The sequence below is a fragment of the Empidonax traillii genome, unplaced genomic scaffold (genome assembly GCF_003031625.1).
Source record: "Empidonax traillii isolate 1590-97213 ecotype Southwest subspecies unplaced genomic scaffold, ASM303162v1 scaffold1230:size172535, whole genome shotgun sequence".
NCBI lineage: Eukaryota > Metazoa > Chordata > Aves > Passeriformes > Tyrannidae > Empidonax > Empidonax traillii.
In genome coordinates this window covers 85,807-108,617 of record NW_020956423.1, presented here as the reverse complement: position 1 = coordinate 108,617, position 22,811 = coordinate 85,807, and the positions used below count along the sequence as shown (strand labels likewise).

The 22,811-nt window shown below is 49.0% G+C and overlaps 1 protein-coding gene and 1 long non-coding RNA gene across 3 annotated transcripts in view; one reads left to right on the top strand and one right to left on the bottom strand.

Annotated features, from left to right (window-relative positions):
* MINPP1 (multiple inositol-polyphosphate phosphatase 1) overlaps positions 1–16,300 on the bottom strand; it is a 37,632-nt gene extending 21,332 nt beyond the window's left edge. The window contains exons 1-5 of one of the 2 annotated variants that reach the window (XR_003573753.1): positions 15,727–16,300; positions 14,892–15,080; positions 14,431–14,528; positions 13,335–13,468; positions 3,983–5,028 (exon numbers count right to left, since the gene is read on the bottom strand). Coding sequence is in view for 1 of the 2 variants with exons in the window: in XM_027905987.1 (XP_027761788.1) it covers positions 4,629–5,028; positions 13,335–13,468; positions 14,431–14,528; positions 14,892–15,080; positions 15,727–16,273 (1,368 nt within the window). In the remaining variant the exon portion in view is untranslated. Of the gene's footprint in view, positions 1–1,755; positions 5,029–13,334; positions 13,469–14,430; positions 14,529–14,891; positions 15,081–15,726 lie in introns of those variants that run through there. The other variant, XM_027905987.1, reaches the window with a different exon arrangement.
* Positions 1,036–21,262, top strand: LOC114069300. Its single transcript, XR_003573754.1, has 3 exons — positions 1,036–1,045; positions 15,225–15,229; positions 21,150–21,262. It is a non-coding gene; the product is annotated as an uncharacterized LOC114069300 (long non-coding RNA).
* Positions 21,263–22,811: the final 1,549 nt, after the last annotated feature.

Here is a 22,811-nt window from a genome sequence, read left to right as displayed (position 1 = left end):
GGCTAAAGGACCTGCAACCTGATCCAACCTGGTTCCTCTTCCTGGGATCAGCTGGGCACCTTCCACTTCTGTAACAGCTGTTATCATACCCAGTGTTATCACATCCAGGGAGCCATTTGAGAGCTACAGGCTATTGGTGTGGAAAAGTTCTGCCAGAGCTCCTCTGACCCCCGAATAAATAAGGAATTCAGCTTCTTCCATGGCTAGTCCTTCAACAATAATCCCTTCCCTGAAGAGCAGGGATTTGTTTCTGTTAACTGAACACAGTAAGAGGTGTGCTCAAACCTTTCACCAGAATGTCAGAAAAACAATGCTCCCTTTAAACCCTTTCTCAAAGGGATTGTTAAAATAAATAAATGATTGAATCCATCACCATAAACTCCATATGGTGTCAGCCTGAACCTCCCCTATCTTGATTTTACACAAAGATAACTCTTTAAAGGCATTGAAGTAAGTCGGGTGGAAAAAAAATTAGCTATAAACGTAACTGTCTCCATATAATCTTCATTTGCCACTTGTGGAAGGCAAACAAGGGAGAGGAATAAAGTCACAAACACATCTCTGTATCAGATCTGGAAGCAGAACCCAGCTCTGGCCTGGCATGTAATTATTCCACAGCCAAAAGAATTAAATAAAAAACCTTCCTCACAAACATTATCAACATCAGAAACAGAGCAATTTAGAAACAGCTTTCTACTTACTGGCCCCCAAATCCTGGGCAATCAGGCAGACAAACAGCACTCACAGCAGCTGAACTGGACACAAAGGAGTTGGCTGAGTCTTCTTGCTGAAGATGAATTTGAAGGTGGCAAAACACACCCACACCCCCATCAGTCAGAGCAACACCAGGCACGGGCAGGGCTTCTAAACCCAAGGAAGCCACGACACACCAAGCCAAGGGTGGCCTCAAGACAGCAGATCCAGAGGAGGAGGAAAGGTGGGAGCAAAGAGCCATCCTAAGAGTCTGGATGTTCTGAGCTTCCCCTGGCTCTCAGGGCTTTGTTGTTCCTCCCCTCTGAAGGCTCTATATGGTTTTGGGGTCTCAGTTTTTGAGGCATTTCACTCCTTTTCCTAGAGAGTTTGGGGGGTTTTCTTTGTTTCATACAAGACAGTCTCGATTATTTTCTATTTCCAGCTTGCAGACTAATACATCTTCACAGAAAATGCAGGATCAAAGATGCTGTTCAGTCACCACATCCTTTCTGCATCTGCAAAAACCTTGTCAGGAAACCACTGCTGTTTTTTTAAACCAGGGCTCCTGGAAACAAGAGCAAATCTTTACACTTCCCTCAAAACGTGAGAGAGTAAAAAGCCAATTAAGGCATTTTCTATTAACCATTGAAGACTTAAAATAATCAGAGACACCAACACAAGCAGTATCAACTCACCAAATGTATTTTGAAGCAGAACACAGCCATGATACTGAAGATCATCAGAGATGAAAGAAGGTGCAGTTTTATTTCACTACAAATCCACAGTAAGTTCTCAAAATTCATCCAGTTAGTGCTATTATTATTATTATTATTATTATTATTACTATTATCACAAATTGGCATTGGCCAGCTCGACAGAAAGACCAGACATTTAACAAATTAAACCACATTTCACACATATTTAAGGCCAGTGGCCAAGAACAATGTCAGTATTTTCCATCGGTGAAAGCTTCCAGTTTGAGAAAGGTTGCAAAGAGTCCTTGACAGAAGACTGAGATGAGGCACCCAGAGGCAAGGTGGAGGGGGAGAAAGCACTCTTTTCCTTGCAGGATGTGGGAATGTGCAGTGCCAGGAGATGTGGCAGCCTCTTCAAGCCCTGCTCACACTGGATAGGAATATTTTAATCCATTTCACTATCTGAACAAGTGTCTGTGTCGAGCAGATGAAAGGGTCAGAGCGAAGAAGTCACCTGCCCGGTGGTAAGAGTCAATTTAAGTGCCCAGAGTGTTTACATTTCCCAACACTTCCAATGGTGCAAAGTTTCCACACCGAGCCTCTAATTGTGCCGAAGGGGTGAGTCAGAGCATCCTCTAAACCCAGAGCAGCACATTCCCCTTTCCAGTTAACTGCTGACACGGCTGAAGCCAGATCTGCTTGGCTGGAGGTGTGATGGATCTGCACTCCAAGGTAAAACAGGGAATAACCCCTGAGGAACCATCCTGTGCAGAAGCACACGATACCCCGCTGCAGAAGGGATTTTTTTTGGTCCCTCCACCTCACCTGGCACACGGTCAGAAAAGCCATCAGGTGCAACGCGCTCCTCCCCCCACAAGGAAGAAGGATGTGCCTTTTAACAAACGTGATGCCTTAAAATCAGTCTTGCTGAACTGACAACAGAATCCTCCATTCATCTCCCATAGTCAGGCTTTCATCCCTTCTGTCCATGAATCATCACGGGGTGACTGACTCACAGAAAAAAAATATTTGTTCAGAGGTGGATTTTCTCACTCCGGGTATCTGCTGTTTCCAAACTCAACTGCCTTGAAACAAAGGTTCATTTCTTTGTAAGCTCGCTACCAGCGTTGCAACCGAGTCCCTAACTGGCATCAGTCACAGCAATTACCATCAGATGATTTGGTCTCAAGGTGGGATCATGTGAAAAAGGAGACATGCAGAGCTTATAGTGCAGTAAAGCGAGATGCGGGGCCTGACAATCATCCTGACCTACATCCCTACGCTGGCTGCAGCACTGAACTCCTCCCCAGCCCTTCCACCACTTTCAGAGGGAGCTGCAAGAGCCAACACAGGCCAAGTGTTTCACTGGGATGTTCATGCTGGAATACCCACCAGATTTAGCCAGTATATTCAGTAACCTCTACTGGTGAACCAACAAAACAGGGGGAGGAAAACCCTTAACTCCAAGAACAACAATAAAAACCAGGTGTTCAATGGCTCCTTAACTCACAGGTATGTCAATCTAAAGGGCTTTTCCCCAAGCCATATTAAAAAGAAGTGACAGAAGCCTAAGTAAGTCCTCAAGAAAGATTAAAAAAATAAATCACACGCGAAGTTTAACTCCTCAGCTTCGAGGCGGTTGGGGTTTCTCTTCTCTGATTTCGTTTCTGCAGCAGTTGAGTTCCCAGTTCCGCAGGTGAGCCTACAAGAGGAACTCAGTCCTCAGCGAATGAAGGGTATAAACCTACAGTGCTCCTGATATGCTGTGGTAATCACTTATTCCAACCTTTCACCTCCTCCCCAGGCAACACAGCAGAACACACCTCACTTTAGGGGCTGAGCTCTGGAACACTCAGCTGTGGGCTGAGTGAACACACTTCAGGATTTACCAGCACCATAAATCCAAACCTTCATTTGCTTCAGGGCAACTTGCTCACACAGCCGTCCCCTTCCAGGTGATGAAGGAATTTTATCTGACTCCCTGCCTTTCGGACACATCTCTTTGGTTTGCCCTCCCTCTGCCACGCTGCAGAGCTCTGAAATACTTGCCAGCTTTCAGTCCTAAGTGAACCTACTTTAAGGGCAGCTGCTTTGAAAGATCACCAGTCCTTCTGTGCAATTCATCTCTTTAAAACCAGCTGCACTTCAAAACCAAGGTGGCACATCAAACATGGAAGGCCTATGTAAGTGGAACCAAAGGTGGTGGCTTAAAGGCAGCAGAAGTCAATCAGAAGTCAGCAGATCTTTACACAGTCCAAAATCCACCTAGATTTAGGGCTAGCAACAATCCCAGGAGGACTTTTTTTCCAGCAGGAGGCTGGAGACATCCAGAGATCCCTTCCAACCAGAGCTGCTGGGAAAACTGCCAGCACCTAGACAGGACCAAGCTGTTCAGAGTCAGAGCAGAGCTCACCCTAAATGTCCCTGCCCAAACCTTCAACACCAGAAATGGAGGGTGACAGGGAAAGGACACCCCCAGATAATTTTAGAGAGCAACTGCTGCACCTCCCAGAGCAACTTAAAGAGTGGCTACTTCCCATTCCCTCACTCCTTTCTGTTTATTTTTTACTCCTTTTTAAAGATGATTTACTTACCCCAGAGGCTAAGTTGGTACGGGGGATGGGTCAGTGAGGACTTTAAGATTTCTGCCTCCTCACCCCTTTTCAGGCAGGTAATGCATGCAGGAACATTGCAAATCCTCCTGCTTTAAAATGCCCAAAAAAGAGATGGTGCTGTCCAGGCAGAAGTTGTGCAGCTGTGAAGAAAGACTGTGCACTCTTTCCCTTCTACAAGCTCAGGAGAAAGAATAAAGAAAGCTCACAGGTTTGAAGTATTTCATGCCTGGCACAGGAAGACACAGCAGCAAGCAACAAAGGCAGTGCAAAGCAATACTGAATCAGTCCAACCACCTGCAGCTCTGATAAAAGAGAAGCTGCCCCAGCTCTTAAATCCATCTGTGGCACATTCACAGAGGGACTGACCAATGAACTTAGCTTATTTCTACACATCAACACACGGGGACCCGTCTTGCATCACAGATTTGTTACAAATGCTCGGCAACTTCCCTGTTACAGCGTTTGTTTTTGTAGTTCTGCTTAGGCAACAGAGAACCAGCACACTGAGCTGGGACAACCCACCAAATCTGCAAGTCTAGGAAGTCAACACAGCAGCAGCAAATCATCCAAAGTGCTCATTTACAAGGCCTGTCGAACCAAACCGAGATCGACACGCGGAGCGGCCTCACAGCTCGTCCACAGCAGTGACGTTCACTTTGGGCAGCTCACACTCCTCCTTGAAGTGGCAGTTCTCCAGCAGGTCCCTGTAGTAGTCCTTCAGGTCAGCGTACGTGGAGATGGTCTCGTTGGAGTGATGGAAGGACAAGGGTCTCTCATTCAGCAGCATCTGCACCTGGTACTCCTCCCTGGAGGCGTTCACGTGGTCGCAGTGGTAGAGCACGAACACCAGGTTGGCCGCGTAAGGCACGATCCGGCCGCTGCGGAACTTGCGGTGCACTTGCCTGGCGAAATTGCTGGCCAGGAGAGGCTCCTCGTCTTTGAAGAAACCCATCAGGGCAAGCAGGGGCTGCAGTGTCTCTGCATGCCCAACTTGGACAATCAGAGGTGAAGAAATGGGTTTTGAACTACAAAAGAAAAGAGCGGGAGGGATGAGCGAGAGCCCGAGCTTTGAGACAAACACACCGACGCCACGCACGGCAGCCGAGGCTCAGGGACACCTTCAGCTTGCTTTGGTACAGAGAAATACCTGCTTGGGAATATCACTGAGTGACAGAGTTTGAAAGGCAGCTTCCTAAATTTTGTCCCACTTTAAGGCATCGATCCTTACAGAAACTGTAAAGAGTGCACCCTCAGTGCACTCCCTGCCAGGAGGGGGGAGCTGAGGGGGTCAGGCTCTGCTCCCAGGGACAGGAGGAGAGGGAACAGCCTCCAGCTGTGCCAGGGGAGGCTCAGGTTGGACATGAGGAGGAATTTCTTGCTGGAAAGGGTGGTCAGGCCTTGGCAGGGGCTGCCCAGGGAGGTGGTGGAGCCCCCACCCCTGGAGGTGTCCCAGGAAGGCCTGGATGTGGCACTCAGTGCTCTGGGCTGGGGGACAAGGTGGGGATCAAGAATAGAGTGGACTCTGTGGTGTCAAAGGCCTTTTCCAGTCTGAATGATTCCATGATTCTAAGTTGTAATAAATGTAGTTAGGCTACAGCTGCAGCCTCATATGATTAACAAAAGCAAGAAATAGATTAATGGTTTGCTGCCATATACTCAGCACATCTCTTTGACTCCTGGTGTGAACCCACTCACTTGCGCTCCTCCCAGCTATGGGATGATCCACTGACCAAGCAACAGCCAAGAACAGGTCTGGAATAGACCTAAGATTTTTAGATAGCACTGACTCCTCCCATCAGGAAATAGATAAGGGCAGCAGATCACAAAGCAACGCTTTGTTAACATAGAGAGTCAAGCCCTCCATCAGATGTAGGAGTCCTCTTCCGATCATCACCAACATTTCCCAAATTTAGACTGAAGACAGCAGTCTCCAGCCATTAGAGGAAAACAGCTGTCCCTCCCTAATTTATGAGCTCAAATTATAAGCAGGAATACTGCTGTTCCCAAGTTGTGAGGATTCCAGCACACGGGACAGCCAATTAAGCCACTGATCCCTACCAAGAACAAAGCCTGAACCCCGAGGAGAGTTTGTGCAACAAAAGCTCACACAACTGCTCAGCCCAAGGGAAGATAAGAGCTGGCTTGCTGTGCCAGGAAGCACCAGCCAAGAGGAAAATCTGACCCTTGTTCCAGAGAAAGATGATGGCTTTTGGGGACCATTTCCAAGTGGCACAAGGAGCCCACGTGGCTTGATCCGGCACGTGGAAATACACGTTCAGCTTTCGGGAGACACGTCCCGATTGGCCTGAAAAGGAGGCGTTTCCTCCACTCCAACTCCACGCTAGGGCGGTTAACTTGGAGATTTGCCTGTGGATTGGGAGTTTGATCAGATAAGCAGGAATTCAGTGCTGGCACAGGATGGGTCCCACCAGTTCCACGTAGCCATGGTTGGAGAGTCTGACACACCCTGCACTGTGCTGCTCCCAGGGAACCTGGGTCCTTCTGCCTCCACTCCTCAGACACGTGTGTACACACCTGTACAGACTCTCCCCTCAGGCCAGAGTCTCATCCTCCTCTCATCCCTTACAAAAGAAATCCCAACCCTGCCTCTGCTTCCCCCTCAAAAGCAGCAGCATCCAGAACACAGAGAAGTTCTGTCTGGAAGACTTTCTGTTTTTCCTTTGGTGCACCAGGAGCTGCACGTTCACCACAGCTCTTCTTCCTGCTTCTCCAAAATGAGTGTTTCTCCCTGTGTTCTCTCCCCCAGCTCTTTATGACCCCCTTCACTCATTTTAAAACTGTCAAGCTTTTGGATCCTTCAGTGCCTTTCTCTTGCCTTCCCTCTCTGTTCCTTGTTCACCGCTCCTGCTCACTTGACTAATTCCTGGATATCCTGCCCCTCCACATACACCTGCAGGGAAGTATTTTTAGGTTTTAGGACACGTTCACATCCCTTCTGTCAGTCAACCAAACACAAAAACCAGCAAAACACAGAAGGAGACAAGAGGCTGCTCCTTTCATCTCCTGCAATTTCCAGCTCAGAGGTCTCCAGGTTCATCCATCTAATAAATCTTTCCTTTGCCAAATCTCCCCTTAAAGCCACACACGTTTCTCACCATCCCATGGCAAGGAACTGCACAGCTCCACACACACTGCTCTCAATTTGTTCTCTTTGTAGAGGCCGTGGCCCATTTAATCCTTTCTACTTACAGCCTTGCAATAATATTCTTTCCAGCTACAGTGACCTCAAAACTCGACTCCTGAGCAGTAACTTCGCCCAGATTCTACCTGACAGGTGATAAGATCATTTTTCCTGTGGGGATTACTGGACAGCTCTGCAGTTTCCCAGCCCAGTTGGTCTCACCAGGTCCTTTACGATCTTCCCAGCAGAAACAACTCATCCTGTTTATCTTGATTAGAACTGCCATATCTGCAGTGCCACTGAACTCCTCACCTCCTTTTTCCTGAGTCATGTACGACATGCAAATCCCTCCACATCCATCCCTGCTGGTAAAAGAAATCCATCAGCTGTCCCTACCCTCCATTTCTTGTAATTTTATTCATTTCTACCCACGTAAGGACCTCTCCCCTTTAACCCCACCCACGGGATTTCTTGAGATAAGGAAACCTGTTGAAAGATGTCTGGAAATCATGACTGTGGCTCCCAGATTTTATACTCACTGATCCTTCCTGAGAGCTCCAAGAGCCACGTTTTCCTTTCACTGACACTACTCATGCTCACCAAAAGTAGTTCTGGGCTTTATTTCTACAAGAATGGCCTGTCATTCTGACTCCCTCCTGGAGCTGCTTTCTGAGTTTTCCCTTTATTTAATTATTTGTATTTAAACCATCACATCTGCCAGGCCCCAGAAGCCTCTTGGCTCTTATTTCAGCTATTTCCTTCAAGTTTTTAGCACTCTTGGGGCAATATCACCCAGCTCTAGCAACTTGGCACATTTTCACATCCTCCCAGCTGCGTGGTGGTCTTTTTAGATTTATAGTTTACTAAGCAAAGGAACCCAGTAATGTAAATATGCTGCTGAAGGCTCCAAATCCAGCATTACACAGACATTATTCATTCCACAGGGAGTGCATTTCATATCCCACCCCTCCAAAAAATGTTTCAAGAAATGCTAAGACAAAAAAAAAAAAAAAAAAAAAAAAAAAAAAAAAAAAAAAAAAAAGAACATTCTGGCTATCAGTGCTGGCTTTAAGCAAGGTTTGGCTCTGTTTTCCAGCTAGCAGGAACGCTGGAATGGAAGCAAATCACCAAAAAAGATGGTGAATATCTGAGTTAAAAAACCAGCAAGACATATGTTTCCAAAGCAGGAAACAAATTATAACATATACACACAGAGAAGTTTATAAGAATAAAGAGAGAAAAGCTCCTGAAGACAAAAGAAGGACTAAACAGGGCACTCATTCTCACTGTAACTTGAGTTTTTACTTCACTGGCTTTAGCGTCATGAAATGCTCATGCTGAGAGGACAAACTGTCCTGGGAGGCAAAATAAACTTTTCCCAGTCACAGGTGTCCCACTGGATGATTTTAATGAGGATTAGAACTGTTTCCTGATCCGACACAATCCTGAGTCTTCAACAGCTCTAACACAGCGTGCTTGGTATTTCATTTCCCAGACGGCTCAAGCACTCCCTGTTCGGTCTCTGGGGTCAGGACTCCAGTTCAGATGTGGTTTCCTATCATCTAATGATGACAATAAAAGTGGCCATCGAGGTTAAAGCAGCAATATTTTTAATTATGAGGACAGTGACAGACGGCCTCTTCAGAGAATGCAGCCAGGCAAAGGTTACCACTGCCCCTACGTTTCTGATAAAGGCAGGACAAGCCACAAACCACTGATAAAACTCCTAACAGTAGCACATGGCAATAAAACATTAAAGGGGAGGCCTGATGTTTCCACACTCCATCTGCTTCCCAATCAACTCATGACTCAGCGTCGCGTTGGAAGCTTCAAAGTTCTCGACGCCTCCGGCAGCTGCCACCGGTGCTTCGATTCACTTCTGAGAGCTCAGTGGGGAAAAGCCCACTGAATAAACCTCCACCTTTGAATGGAGTTGCACAAAGCTCTGCCATAAAACATTAAGAGCTTGTGTAAAGGTGATTGCTGCGGGTTGATTTCGTCCCCACTTCACGGGGCACTTGCAAGATCAGCAGCAGCAGCTGTGGAGGGCAGAGCTCAGGGTTCACTGCAGACATGTGGCAGCTCCGGCTACTGAACCACCCACACTGGGGGGTTTTCAGAGGTTATTTTTACCTTTTAAGTCAATCTCACCAGAGCTGAACAATTCATCAGCGTGACCCCAAAAGCCAAGTCTCACCATGGGGGAAAAAAAAAAAAAAAAAAAATAAGGCTTGGTGGAGAAGCAGAGAGTGGGATTTATCATCCAGGCAAGTTCTAGTTCTCCTCAATCCCAGCGGATTCAGGTTCAAGTTGGAATCTTCCGCATCAGCTCACCCATCCTCAGCAGCAGATCATCCCTACCCTTCCCAGGACCACTGGCAGTTCACTTGCTCCGTATCCAAAGTGATATTTCTTTTAACCAAACTGTATTTCCTGATGTGACTTTCAGTTAGAGATAACACAAAGCCCATGAAACAGTGGGATAAGAAGACATTTTCTACAGCAAAACCTACAAACCTCATGCAAAAATCCCTCCAAGGACTTCAAAGAATGTAAGTTTGAACACCTGTTTAACAAGCAAGCTTAGATCACGTTCTGTCCTTTTTCTCTCTAATAAGAGAGCCAGGACTAAAGACTCCAAAACCTGTTTTCAGCCATAGGATAAATTCATCCTTCCCCCCCTCCCTGGGATTTACTTCTGGGAAAAACAGCTGGAGGAACCTTAAACCTACAAGGAAGCAGCAGAGATCAGGGAATGCAGTGGTGGGACTCAGAGGGCAGCAGAAATATTTAAAAAAAGTGGCGTTGCTCAGAGCCACCACAAACACTGACAAGGCAAAACGTTTCTTCTTTTCCAACAAGGCCACACGTGAGCTCACTCGTGACAAAGGCTGAAGGGACTACACAAAACTCATTTAAAACCCCCAATTAAAAGGCAACAGCTCTTATCTAGTCCTGAAAGAGTTAATCACTCAGCTAATAAGGCTTCAAACCAATTGTCTCAGGAAGTGACCTGCAAAGAGGATGGCAAATTACAGGGGGACTATAAAAGCTACCAGTAAATTGCCAAATTAGTCTGTTTACCTTACAGCTTATCCTGGTATAACTCACAAAGATCATCCATCTTCACTTCATCTTGAACTACATTCAAATGAGCCTTTTTTTCTTTTTAAATAGCTTGAACCTGCTGCCACTCAGAGGAAACCCCTGAATATTTTGCAATGTCTGTGTGTAGCCTGGTTGGGGTTTTCCATCCACACTATAAATACTGAGAAGGCTGCCCCCAAAGCATGCCTCCCAGTTTCCAGAGCCTTATGGCAATCCATAATCACCGGGATTTAATGCTCTTTCACGAGTGAGAAAGGCAGAATTGTTAAATATTTGAAGCTATAAGGGGAAAAAGAAAAAATTTAAAACAGTTACAGTGAATAGCTGATGTGCTTCAAGTGTGCCACAACCAATCTGCAAATCCACCCTTGCCCAAGAGTGTGGCTGCAAAGGTTTTAAAAAAAAAAACAAAAAAATAACAGATTACCAGCTTCATATTACATTGACTACCAAAACACACAGATTTCTCATCAACACACACTGTTGGCAGAATACTCTTCACTAAACTGCTGGGAAAACCAACAGTGAAGAAGAATTCCCGGTCAGCTTCTTTACCACATAGCTGCATAGCCTGACTATTTTCTATCCCTAGAAGGAAGATCTGAAAAAAACCACAATTCTTTCTGCCTTCAAAAAAATAAACGTGCTTTATGGACTGAGATAACTGCCCAGGAATGCCATTTCAGCACAGCAAATCACCTGGCTTTATTTTACGTGCAAATCTTGTGATAAGTACAAAAAAATTAATTCAATGTAAGAAGATTTGTAGGGAAGAGAGTCCTGCTCCCCAACCTCTCCCAAGAAACAGGCTCATGACACTTCCTTACAGACTGGTAAGAAGGTGAGCAGGTCAAGAATCACTTCATGGAAGAAAAAGGGTTACAATAAAAGCCAGGTTGCTCTTTTTAATTTCCTTGTAACTGGGAATGAAAACAGGACAAAGCTATTCAACAGAAATACATAAAGTATTCCACAAAAACACAGCACTGCCAACACTGTTTTCTGCTGCCAAGCCTGGAGCTGAACAGATAATCCAGGTCCCTCAGCTTCTTGTGGGATCACAAATGCTTCTCTTTCTGCTTTCTGGATAGGCCAACCTAAACTTTCCAGAAAGAAAAGAGATCTCGGGGCCAATTGGAAGTAAATTTCCTGTTCTTAAGTTTTTAGAGCAAACAGCCAGACACAAATCAATGTTAAACACCGTTAAATGGGAACAACATCCCACTAAAAGACATTTCCTCGCCACAAAAGTTCATTTTCCGAGCGAGGAATCGCTGCAAAAAATATTTAACCCGCTGCCCTGAAGCTGAACACCACCACGAAGAGAAAGAAGAGGCACTCATGCCCAGATATTTTCTGTTATTAACACTGGCGTTGCATGTTTTGTTTTCATCTGTACTCTCACACGGCCACGGCATCTGCGCTAAGCCTCCCTCCCAGACGGGAAAGGACTGGCCGCACCTCCGCTCCGTAGATCCCGAGAGACACGAGCCGCTCCAACACCGCGGCAGATTCCCCACATCCTCTGCAGGGATACCCGAGCCAGGCTATTCCCGCGTCTCCGGTGCTCTACGACCGCCACCTTCCGTCTGCGGAGCGGAGCAACGCGCGGCTCCTTCAGCGCCAGGCGAGCTTCCCTTACCGCTCGGGATGAGGCTCATCCCGCTCACCCGGCTCGGAATGCCACGGGATTTACGGTCCCCACCCTTCACGCTCACTGCCCGCGCCCCTCTGGGGTGGCAGAACACGACGAGAGCCCCGAGGATCGCAAGTGAACTTCCACGGCCAAGGCTGGAAGGCGGAATGAAGTTGCAGCGTTCCCTTGGATACCTCAAACACCCGCTCTTTTCCCAGCTCCTAACGTAGCACAGGTCTGCGATTCAGGGTTGGTTTTGTGGGGTTTTCTTCCGATTTCAGAAGGACAGAGCAGTTCTAAGGGCCTTCCCTTCTCTGTTTATCTGTTAACCTGCACTCCTTCCCGACCATCCCCACGGGCACAGCAGCCCTCTGTTCCCAGCAGGGTGTTAATGGCCCCCTGCCCTGATGGATTTTCCCCTCAGCTCTTCCAGGAGGCTGAAGAAAGGACTAAGAAGTTTAAATAAACAGTGGTGTAGCACAACCACTGCTTTAACTCCACCACTACCAGAAAGGTTTCACCACTCCCACGCACCACAGCACAATTCCTCAACCCAGCTTGGCTCTAGAGGGGTCCAGGGCTTACCTATCAACACCAAAGCTGAATTTGCTGGTTGCAAGTTCAAGTTACTTGTAAATCGATCTATAGCAAGTATTTAATGGCGCAGCATTTATACAATCTAATGGTCATATCCTTGATATCATGTACATTTTAAAAACATTTCCATACTAATCTGCCAAGGTATTAATTCCTGTGACTGATCACTGAACTATGAATTTGCAATTGTTCAGTTTGCAAGAGGAACGTGCACACAGATTGTAAATTACCATTTAAAGCAGCTCTCTCAAAAAAGAAAAAGTCATCAGCACGTGACAGCAAACGCAGGTGATTCTGTGCCACAAACATCCCGACCTGCAACTGAATCAAAACTGATCCCAGTTTTATCCCTGTTTTACTTCTCCCCATCAAACCAATCCACACAAGGCAAGAGCAACACCAAGCAGCTCCCAAACCCCAGCTGCTGCAGGCTCAGGGGAATAAACACCACCCAAAAATAGCACATCCATGACACTACAAAGGCAGTTTTGAGGACTGCACAACACAGCGCCTGGCGTGCCACTGCTACTGTTCTTCCGCTGACACGGAGTGACTTGTCAAGTCCTGGGAATAATCCAAGAAAAATTACTTTATTAGGGCACCACCCTTTGAGGGCACCTGGGTATTGCACCTTCAAGTCTCCTAACAGTTACCTGTAAAGCCCAATAATCTTCCCAACAGCTCCAGTGCTGCTCCCAAATTAAGAATTCACCTGGCTCCAACTTTCCTAATATTGTCCTGTTTGGAAGTAAAGTACTGAGCTCCTATTCACGTGAAAAATCCAGCTCAGGACTGACCACAAGCAATTTGAAAACTCAACCCCAAAGCACTGAAGCCTTTTGATTTACCTTTTGCTCTCTTCCACCGCTTTGTCCAAATGCTGGAAGATATCTTGGAATAAAATGCAGCTGGAGCGACTGTTGATGTCATAGCCATATCCTCTCTTCCAGTACTGCTTCAAGTCATTCAGGTATTCCAGGACCTAAAGGGAGTGCAACAATAAAAACCTGTGAGCTCGAAGGAAAAACGAGCCCCCCCAGTCTGGAGCAATGATGTTGCCACACCCTGAAAGAGATGGACAAATCTGACACAAAATCAACCTCAAACAGACAGAACTGTGCCTTGGATTTATGCAAGAGCACGTGCTGCTCTCCTTGTTCTCTGTTCCTGCCATCAGAGTTGCTTCCCACCTCGCTGCTGAGTTATTTATAAACGCATTTAACTGACTGGGTCTCAGCAGAAGCCCATGGGGATCCTGATCCTCCTCACTCCACTGCCCACCCTTTAGCCAGCCACCTACTCATACACAAGTCTCCCCTCTTTCCTAAGGGTGGAAATTTCCTTGACAGCCTCAGGGAAGCCTTCCAGAACATCAAAGAGAACATCAGACACTTTTTCAAAGAGGAAGAACAAACATTTGTCTCATTTATCTGGGTTTTATTAACATGCCTTAGGTATCTGATAGTCCTCAAAACCATATAAAAAGAGTCTTAGAGACCCCAGAGGACCTCGTTTTGTGTCCTCTGAAATAAATCTTATCATATGATTTTATCATATGAAAGCTGTCCAGATGTTACAGAAATAAGTATTATATGAATTAAGCACAACTGGAAAAGATAATTTACGTCAGGGCAAATCAAGACAGCACCAGCGCTCAAGTCTGAATAAAGGATATTTCAGTCTTGCTGCTTGATTAATTCGGAGCTCTTTGGAGAACAGACTAAGTTTTGTGCCTCTTAACTTCACAAAACACACCTTCTGACTGTGCAAAGAGTTAAATCTGGACATTATGGCATCTTCTGAAGGCTTCTCAAGCATCTCTCCCTTTTAGCACGCTACAGAATGGTTTGAGTTGGAAAGGACCTTAAAGGTCATCTAATTCTGACACCCTGCCATGGGCAGGGACACCTTCCACTACTCCAGGTCGCTCTGAGCCCCACATACCTTGGCATCTTCTTCAGTGAAGAGTGAACACCATGGGGAGGTCACATTTTTTATAGCCAACTCGTAAGAGCAGGTGAGAAAAGCCACTTGAACAAGATCTGCAGCAAATCCAACAAACAAGCAAAAGATAAAGCACTGCTACACAAGTAGCAACTTACCCTCAACCTGCCCACTCCAGAAAGTGGAGTTAAAATAATAACACTCAAATCCCTCCAAACAAAGGTAAAGTTGCTTTAGTCTAAGGGAGATACATTTTCAAACATCATCTTCTTCTGACCAGTAGCTAACAATCATCCATTACTGTAACACCAACATACATTTACAGCCTGATGCATTTAATTAGAGACTGCATCTCCAACCTACAGCACACTCTAAATTACCTACTCTGCATAACTACAAGTCTTGGAAGTTGTTCTCAGCCACACTTGGAGCCAAAGCCACCTGTAAGAGCAACTCCTTACCTGCATTTAACTCCTCCACTGGCAAACACAAGGCACTCGCCACCTTCTCCAAGACCTTCTTCATCTCGGGCCCTTCTTTGAAGGCGCTCACCTGGCACATGGCCGCGTCGTTCTCCTCCACCAGGGCTACAAACTTGGCGCAGTGATCAAAAAACCGCATTAAGGAATCGTTCACTTGGACCTCCACCTCTGAAAGGAAACGTGAGCATCAGGAGAAGCACCGCCAGCCCCATGGGGAGCAAAGCCCGGCCACCCCGACACCCTCCTGGGGACGGTCCGGCCACCGCTGCGGTGTCCCCATGGAGGGGATGCAGAGTGCAGGGTCCCCCTCAGCCTGAGTGTGGGACTGGTCTCAGGGCTTCCCTCAGCCACGGGCCAGCGGGGAGGGCGTGGGGCTCCTCCAGCCCCTTTGGCAGAACCAGGAATCCCGCAGGGAGGGTTTGGGAGTTTCTCGGAGCGGGGGGGGCCATGCAGCTCCCTCAGGGTGGGCACAGGACTCCGCCAGCCCCTCTTCGAGTCCTCAGGGAGAGCATAGGACACCCGCATCCCCTCGGGGAGAGACGGGAATCCCTCAGGGAAGGCCTCCCGGGGACTTACCCAGCCCCACGGGGAGGACACGGGAATCCCTCGGTCAGAGCAGGGATCTCCCTCAGCCCCTCAGCGAGGGCTCCTTCAGGGAGGGCACAGGAGCCCCTCAACCCCTTCGGGAGAGCTGCGAATCCCTCAGGGAGGGCGTGGGGTTCCCTTACCCTCCTAGGATGACACGGGACTCCCCCAGGGAGTGCGCGGGGCTCCCGCAGGGAAGGGGGGGGGGGGTCGGGTGTGCCGGACTCACCGTCGCCGCCGAGACTGAGGTCGGGCCCGAGCCCGCGGCGAAAGGCGGCCCCGCTCTGCAGGCAGCGGTGCTTGGAGCTGCTGGCCAGCGCCAGGCGGCGGCGGGCGGCGAACAGCGCGGGGAAGCGGGCGGCCAGGCGGCGGGCCAGCTGCTCCATGTCCCGCCGGCCCTGCGGCGCCAGCCGCCCGTCCAGGCTCTCCTCGTACCACATGGGCCAGGCGGCCAGGGCGGCGGCGGCGGGGCAGGCTGTGGGCTCCGCGGGCCGGCGGAGCAGCCGGGCGTGCAGCTCGCCCAGCCGGCGGACCTGCCCGGCCGTGGGGTAGCGGGTGCCGTGGCGGAGCACGGCGCGGAGCTGCAGCGGGGCGCAGGTGGCGGGCGGCGACTCGCCCGCGCCGGGACCCAACGACAGCGGGTCGCGCACCAGGTGCGGGTTCACCTCCTCGTAGCGGGACTTGGTGCCGAAGTAGCCGCTCAAGCCCGCGCTCGCCGGCGGCAGGACGAGGAGCGGCAGGAGGAGGAGAGAGCAGACCGCCCCGCACGGCGCCATGGCGGCAACTGCGCGGCTGCCGCAGGAAGAGGCGGAGCGGCGGCGCCTCCCCCTCACGGCTTCACCCGGCGAGGGCGCCGCCCCAGCCCGGGGCTGTTATACCCGGGAGGAGCGGAGCCGCCCCTCACGGCTGCAACCCTCCCCCGGGACCGCCCCAGCCCGGAACACTCGTAGCCAGGTGAAGGAGTTGCCTCTTCGGGGTTTCGTACCGAGGCGGAGCTGAGCCGAGCCAACCCCGTCCCTCACGGCTTCAACCGCCTCAGGAGCCGCCCCTCAGCCCGGGGTCTCGTCCGGAGCTGCCCCCTCACAGCCTCACCCGCCTCAGCCCAGGGCACCCGCACCCGGCCAGGGAGCGGCGGGGAACCCTGAGGGGAGCCGTGGGCTGTCAGGCCTGTTTTTGTACCTCCTTTGCCTCTGTGGAGCCTCACGAACTGCACGGAGCTCCATAAACCCGTAAAGGTTTGCCCGAAGTATCAGGCATGAGAGGAAAGGTTTATTTTCCCTGTGCAAGGCGCCAGTAACGCCAGGCAGAACATCGGCTGCAGTAAGGAACGAGAGGCAGAGAAAAGGTATGTTTTCTTTCTCTGCGCATAAAACTCAGAGCAAACCTCATGAACGTGAGCCCTCGGATGGGCTCCTATGTCCCAGATGTGCTAGATGTCAAAAATTTAACACTGCTCCTGCATCTTCACTGCAGTTTGCAATATATGACCAACTCGAAGGTTTAGTGTTAGAAAAAAATCCAACTTTTTTGGCTGGCAAAGGATGTGCTGTTGTCCCTGGTGTCCTGTTTTAGAAAATCTCTCTGTAGATGTAAAGCAGTGGCAGAAACTTGTTAAGGAATCCCTACCACATTTTATTCAACTAATTAGTCTAATTTAGCTAAATATTAAGACATAAGCCTCAGTCAAAATCCTGACTTAGGCCATGCTGGAAATCGGGCAAGTGGGGATTTGGAAGTAAACTTTATAGCTGTCTCTGTTTCTCAGAGCTGAGTGAAAACTTCAGATATGATGTGCCTATCTCCAGCATCGGAGAAGCCTCGGCTTAGATAGCTTTTTAAAATGTCAGCACACTCTCTTTCTTTGTGCTTTTCCATGACAAAAATTCATCCCAAACCAGGAATGCTGCTTGAGGCCGCAGCTCCCCTCAGAGCCTGCTTTGTCCTCCAACATGGGTAAGATAACTCCAGAAGGGCATTTCAAAGGTGGTTTTGGCCCCTTTTTTTGCCAAAAAGCAGGTGGATTGCACTCAAGATGTGATGCTGTGAGGGGACTGGGGGTCACTGCTGCAGGGGTTGGCAGTGTGGGACATGTGGCTTTTTCTGTAGAATTGTTGAATATCCTAAGTTTGAAGGGATCCACATGGATCACTGAATCACAGAATCATTTAGGTTGGAGAAAACCTCCCAGACCATCGAGTGGTCTCAGGCACCAACCTGTGCCTGATCCCCCACCTTATCACCCAGCCCAGAGCACTGAGTGCCACATCCAGTCCTTCCTTGGACACCTCCAGGGGCGGGGACTCCACCACCTCCCTGAGCAGCCCCTGCCGAGGCCTGACCACCCTTTCCAGCAACAAATTCCTCCTGATGTCCAACCTGAGCCTCCCCTGGCACAGCTGGAGGCTGTTTCCTCCTGTCCTGTCCCTTGGGCTCTGCTCCCAGGGAGCAGGGGAACAAGGAACTCCACCCTCGTGTCAGGGAGTTGCAGAGGGTAATAAGACACACCCCTGAGCCTCCTCAGAGGAGTCCAACTCCTTTTAACAAGGTTTTTGTATTCCCAGCAGGAACAGGTGGAAATACGGAGCAGTGGAAAAACGAGGCGGAGCGCCAAGTTTGCAACTAGGGATGCTTCCAGCCAGAAGAAGTATCCAGAGAGCCACCAGTATTGGTAATAATCACAGGATCACAGCCTCCCTTCGGATGCTCAATCCCATCCCGCTGGCATAGCTGGCAGCATGGAATGAAGGCATTGTCATAATCTATCCAGAAAAGCTCAGAAAGGCTTAGAAAAGCAAAGGATAAAAAAAAAAAAGAGTCATCCCCGTGGAAAAGCCTGAGCACACTGGTGACACATCGGGTTATGAAACGATTTGGGCAAAAGCAGAAGCAAAACATCCCCGGTGCTGATTACACCCGTTTTCACCTAAACCCTCACTGCTAAATAGGTAACAGTTTGTAGCTAAGGAAACAGAGTCACCTGTAGCAAAAAGCAAGGCTTGTTGTTAACAAAAACATCTCCAGTCTCATGAGGAAGGCTTAGCTTTTTGGCCCTCAGGATGTCCTGGGGAGAACTATGTTTTCATACAGTCAGATTTTACTCCCTGCCTATACAGTCAGGCTGTTGCTTTATACAGTTGACAGCTTTCACTGAATAAGTAAATTTTCATGGTTGAAAATATGGGAATAAATAAGTGTTTAAAAGCTTCTGGGCAAAGTTATGGGCTCTCAAGGCTAAGCAGACTTAGCTGTCTCCCAGTGATACCGTGCAGGGTTGCTTGGCTTTGGGAAAGGAGAAGTAGGGGCTGCAAACTAAATGATCTTCTTGGAGGCTTTGGCTTTTGTGAAAGGTTGCATCTTACCGAGCAGAACAGCAGCTTTCAGGGCATGGAGCAAAAATTGTGGAGAGTGGGGATTTTGTGCTGTTTGTTCCATGAAGATGATACAGGGTTGGTTTTGTGACCTCTGAATGCCACCAGCTGACCTCAAATCGATCTCGCTCGACAGGTGACGCACTCAGCTGCTCTGCTGGGGCTTCTGTCACTGCCTGTGTCTCCAAGACCCCTGCGTGTGAGCCACGCTGAAGGGCGTGAAGGAAGAGGGAGCAATTCCATGGTGATTCAGGGGACAACCTCCTCCCCAGTGCAGAGGTGGAAACCCCAGGGCACCTCATTTTAATTGCCAGCACCTTGAGCAGGTAAACAAACTCTTAATGGCTGCACATGCATTTCACTGGTCATGGAGCTCAGATTAAACACCAGTTTCTGCATGAAGGGGAGGCTGAAAACTGGCTGTTGTTTTAAAAGAGAGGACACTACTATAAAACAGTGATAATTCAGGATCGGTGAGACAAACCAACCTGGTTTTATCATTTGTTTAGTGTGGCTCTTTTAGATTTAAATGGTTCCCCAAAAATTGTTCCAGCGGGCTTTAGAATTTTACAAGGCCGGACTAAATTGGTAAGTAAGCGTTTCAAGACCAGCACAGAGAGAAGGAATTTGGATTTCAGGTTGAACACAGGTCCAGAGGGGATAACATGCCAAAACTCCAACGTAATTCCATAGTTTATATTATGCACATCTACCACAATAATTTCTAGCACATTGTCTTTTATAACAAAACCAGGGTGGAACTACCAACAGTGCAGTTTTCAGAAAATACTGTCTTAAGGTGGTTTGAACATTAAATTGTTCAGTTCTGTATTTTGAAGGGTTTCACGGGATTTTTTTCTGTGTATCTGTTAAGACATGGATAATCTCATTAATAAAATATCACTCCAGGAGGAGTCACGGCAGCTCCAGTTCGCATCCCAAAACTACAGACAAAGCATTTACACAACAGCCACGTTGCCATTTTCATCCTCCACAAGTACTGTCATGTTCTTTTTTGATCTTGTTGTGCCTTCTTTGTGTTTAAATCAGAAGCCAAAAGCATTTACAAACACTCCTGTTTACAAATGCAGCATTATCAGATTGTTCTCTCTCCTGTTCTCCTTTCTCTTCTTTGTTTCTTTCCATTTTCAAGTGTGGTGTTGTTGAGGGGGGTTATTTCATGACTCACGTTTCCATTCGGTAGCATTTTTTTGTTCTTTTACAGTGCAGTCAAATTAGCCCTGCCCTGAACAAATCCTTTATTTCTGCTTCATCTCTGGCTTTTCCAGAGGGATGCCTCAATTTCCCAACCAAGCTACATTCCAAATGACCGAGCAAGTTAATGCACCAACCTCTTATGAAAGCACCTTTTTTTCTTATCAATCCTTCCTGCTCCTCAGTGCTTTGCTGGCCTGTAATTGCAATTAATGGTAATATATTTCTTCAGCAGTCAAAGGGCAGAAAAAACATATTTCAGTGCATCCCCAGCTGAGTGTCTGCTATTACCTGGTCTTTTCAGGAGTGAAGAAGCTGCTCCTGTGGCCAGTCTGAGCCTTGGGGTAATTCCCATCATACAGAACTCCCTGCCTGCAGCCGTAAAAGTCAGGAATGGTTCTAGGTTTCATCTCTCTGTGTAATTCTTTTAAACCCAGTGATATCAATTGCATGGTCCAGGGAGGAAAAGGTGTCGCCCTCTAATTCTGTGTTCTGCTTTCTTTCCCATGCAACCCCATTCCCTTAGAAGAAGAAATAATTATAGAATCATAGAATGGCCTAGGTTGGGAGGGACCTTAAAACTCATCCAGTCCCACACCCTGCCACGGGCAGGGACACCTTCCACTAGCCCAGGTTGCTCCAAGCCCCATCCAACCTGGCCTTGAACACTTCCAGGGACCCAGGGGTGCCACAGCTTCTCTGGGCAACCTGTGCCAGGGCCTCCCCACCCTCACAGGGGAGAATTTCTTCCCAATATCCCATCTAACCCTGCCCTCTGTTGGGGGAAGCCATTCCCCCTTGTCCTGTCACTCCAGGCCCTTGGAAATAGTCTCTCTCCACCTTTCTTGCAGGCTCCCTTCAGGTCCTGGAAGGTAATTATGTCTGCAATTGGGTCACCCCAAAGCTTCTCTCCAGGCTGAACAATCCCAACTCTCCCAGCCTTTTCTCCCAGCAGAGCTGCTCCATCCTCTGATCCTCTTGGTGCCTCCTCTGGACTCTCTCCAGCAGCTCCATGTCCTTGCTGTGCCGTTCCCCAGATCTGCAGGGGGGAGTGTCCCCTGAGGGGCAGAGGGGCAGAATCCCCCCCTGCCCTGCTGTCCACGCTGTGGGATCATCCCAGGGCACGGGGGGTTTCTGGGCTGGGGCAGGTCCAGCCTCTCCCCACCAGCACCCCCAGGGCCTTCTCCCCAGGGCTGCTCTCTCTGCCAGCAGCCCAGGAGTGATCTCCGTGAGGGTGTCACTGCTCTGGCTCTGGGCCTGGGCAGGAGGGGTGGGGCAGGGCAGAGGCGAGCTGATGGCAGACTGATCTGGCACAAAGAGGGGCAGAAAGATGGAGGGGTGTGGTGGAGACTCGGAGGAGGTGGAGGGTGCAGGCTTGGAGCAACTCAGCCTGCTCTTGGGTCACGTCTTCACACTTGGAGGTGATGCACCAGCGCAGCAGTTTTGGGAGTTCCTTGTGCGCTTCATAGCATCAATAACTGAGCTGCTTTTATTTCTCCCACAAGGAGGGTGACCCTTTTCCCCGTGAACTTCTCTGCCTCACACGCAGCAGCCCGTGTTTGTGCTCAGCAAGCGCAGCTGAGCTGCTGGTGGGCGAGATGGTGGCATCCAGAAACTCAGGCTGTTGATCCTCTGTCAGCTGGCATCACATCTCAGCTCTCCGGTGCAAGGCCGTGTCAGCAGAGTGGGGCTCGCTTTGAGGCTTTGCTTTTGTACCCTGGGTGCAAAACTGCCTTGATCTGGGGACGCTGCCAGGACCCTGCTGCTCCTTCTGAAACGGCCTTTGCTGAGGGCAGAGCCACCCCTGATTGCTGTCACAGCCGTGTCCTGAGGGGGCCGTGTGTCACATGCCTCGTTCTCCCAGAAAACACGGAAGCCTTTGGGGATCCCAAGTGGTTTGGCCTCTTTGCAAGCAGAGTTTCTGGTCCTGCAGTGTGGCTTCACCCTGTGTGGGCGACTCTGTCGGCCTGGCCACCCCAGAATTATGTGGTTGCCTTTCTGGAGCACGTCAGGCCCTTCCAGTTCTCGAGCAGTGTGACCCCACAGAGCAGAACAGTCGGGCTGTGGAACGGCTTGGAGTGCCAAAAATGCGGAGGTGAATTCGGAAAGCCTCAAAATCCAGCCAAACTGGGTTTTCCAAGAGTAAAAACAAATCATGACAGTTTCTTTTTCCAGGTAAGTAAGAGGAGGACAGAAGCTACACAGTGTGAATGTGTGCTCTGTGTATGGAAAAGGAAAATTTCTGGGTTGTATTTTCACCACATAAGAGGCAGAAAGAAACTCGAGGATTTGAACCTGTTCAGTGCATCAGGAGGAATTTCTTGCTGGAAAGGGTGGTCAGGCCTTGGCAAGGGCTGCCCAGGGAGGTTTGGAGTCCCCAGCCCTGGAGGTGCCCAAGGCAGGCCTGGCCGTGGCACTCAGTGCTCTGGGCTGGGGGACAAGGTGGGCATCGGGCACAGGGAGATCTTTTCCAACCTAAATGATTCTGGGATGCCACGAACTGACCAGAGCAATTAATTTGGTCCAGTGGCATTCTTTGTTGTATGCTTCTGCCAGACTGTGAATGACCCAGCTGGCCTCAAGATAAGCTTGGCAAGACGATAAACTTCCTGGGTGAGAGGGAGGAGGTGGTTTGCCTGCCGCTGATGGGAGATAGTGAGCTCGGTGAGACAGGAGGCTTTTGGTCCTGTGCCCTGTTCTCCTCCTCTGCTTCCAGCCAGAGGTTCAAGCC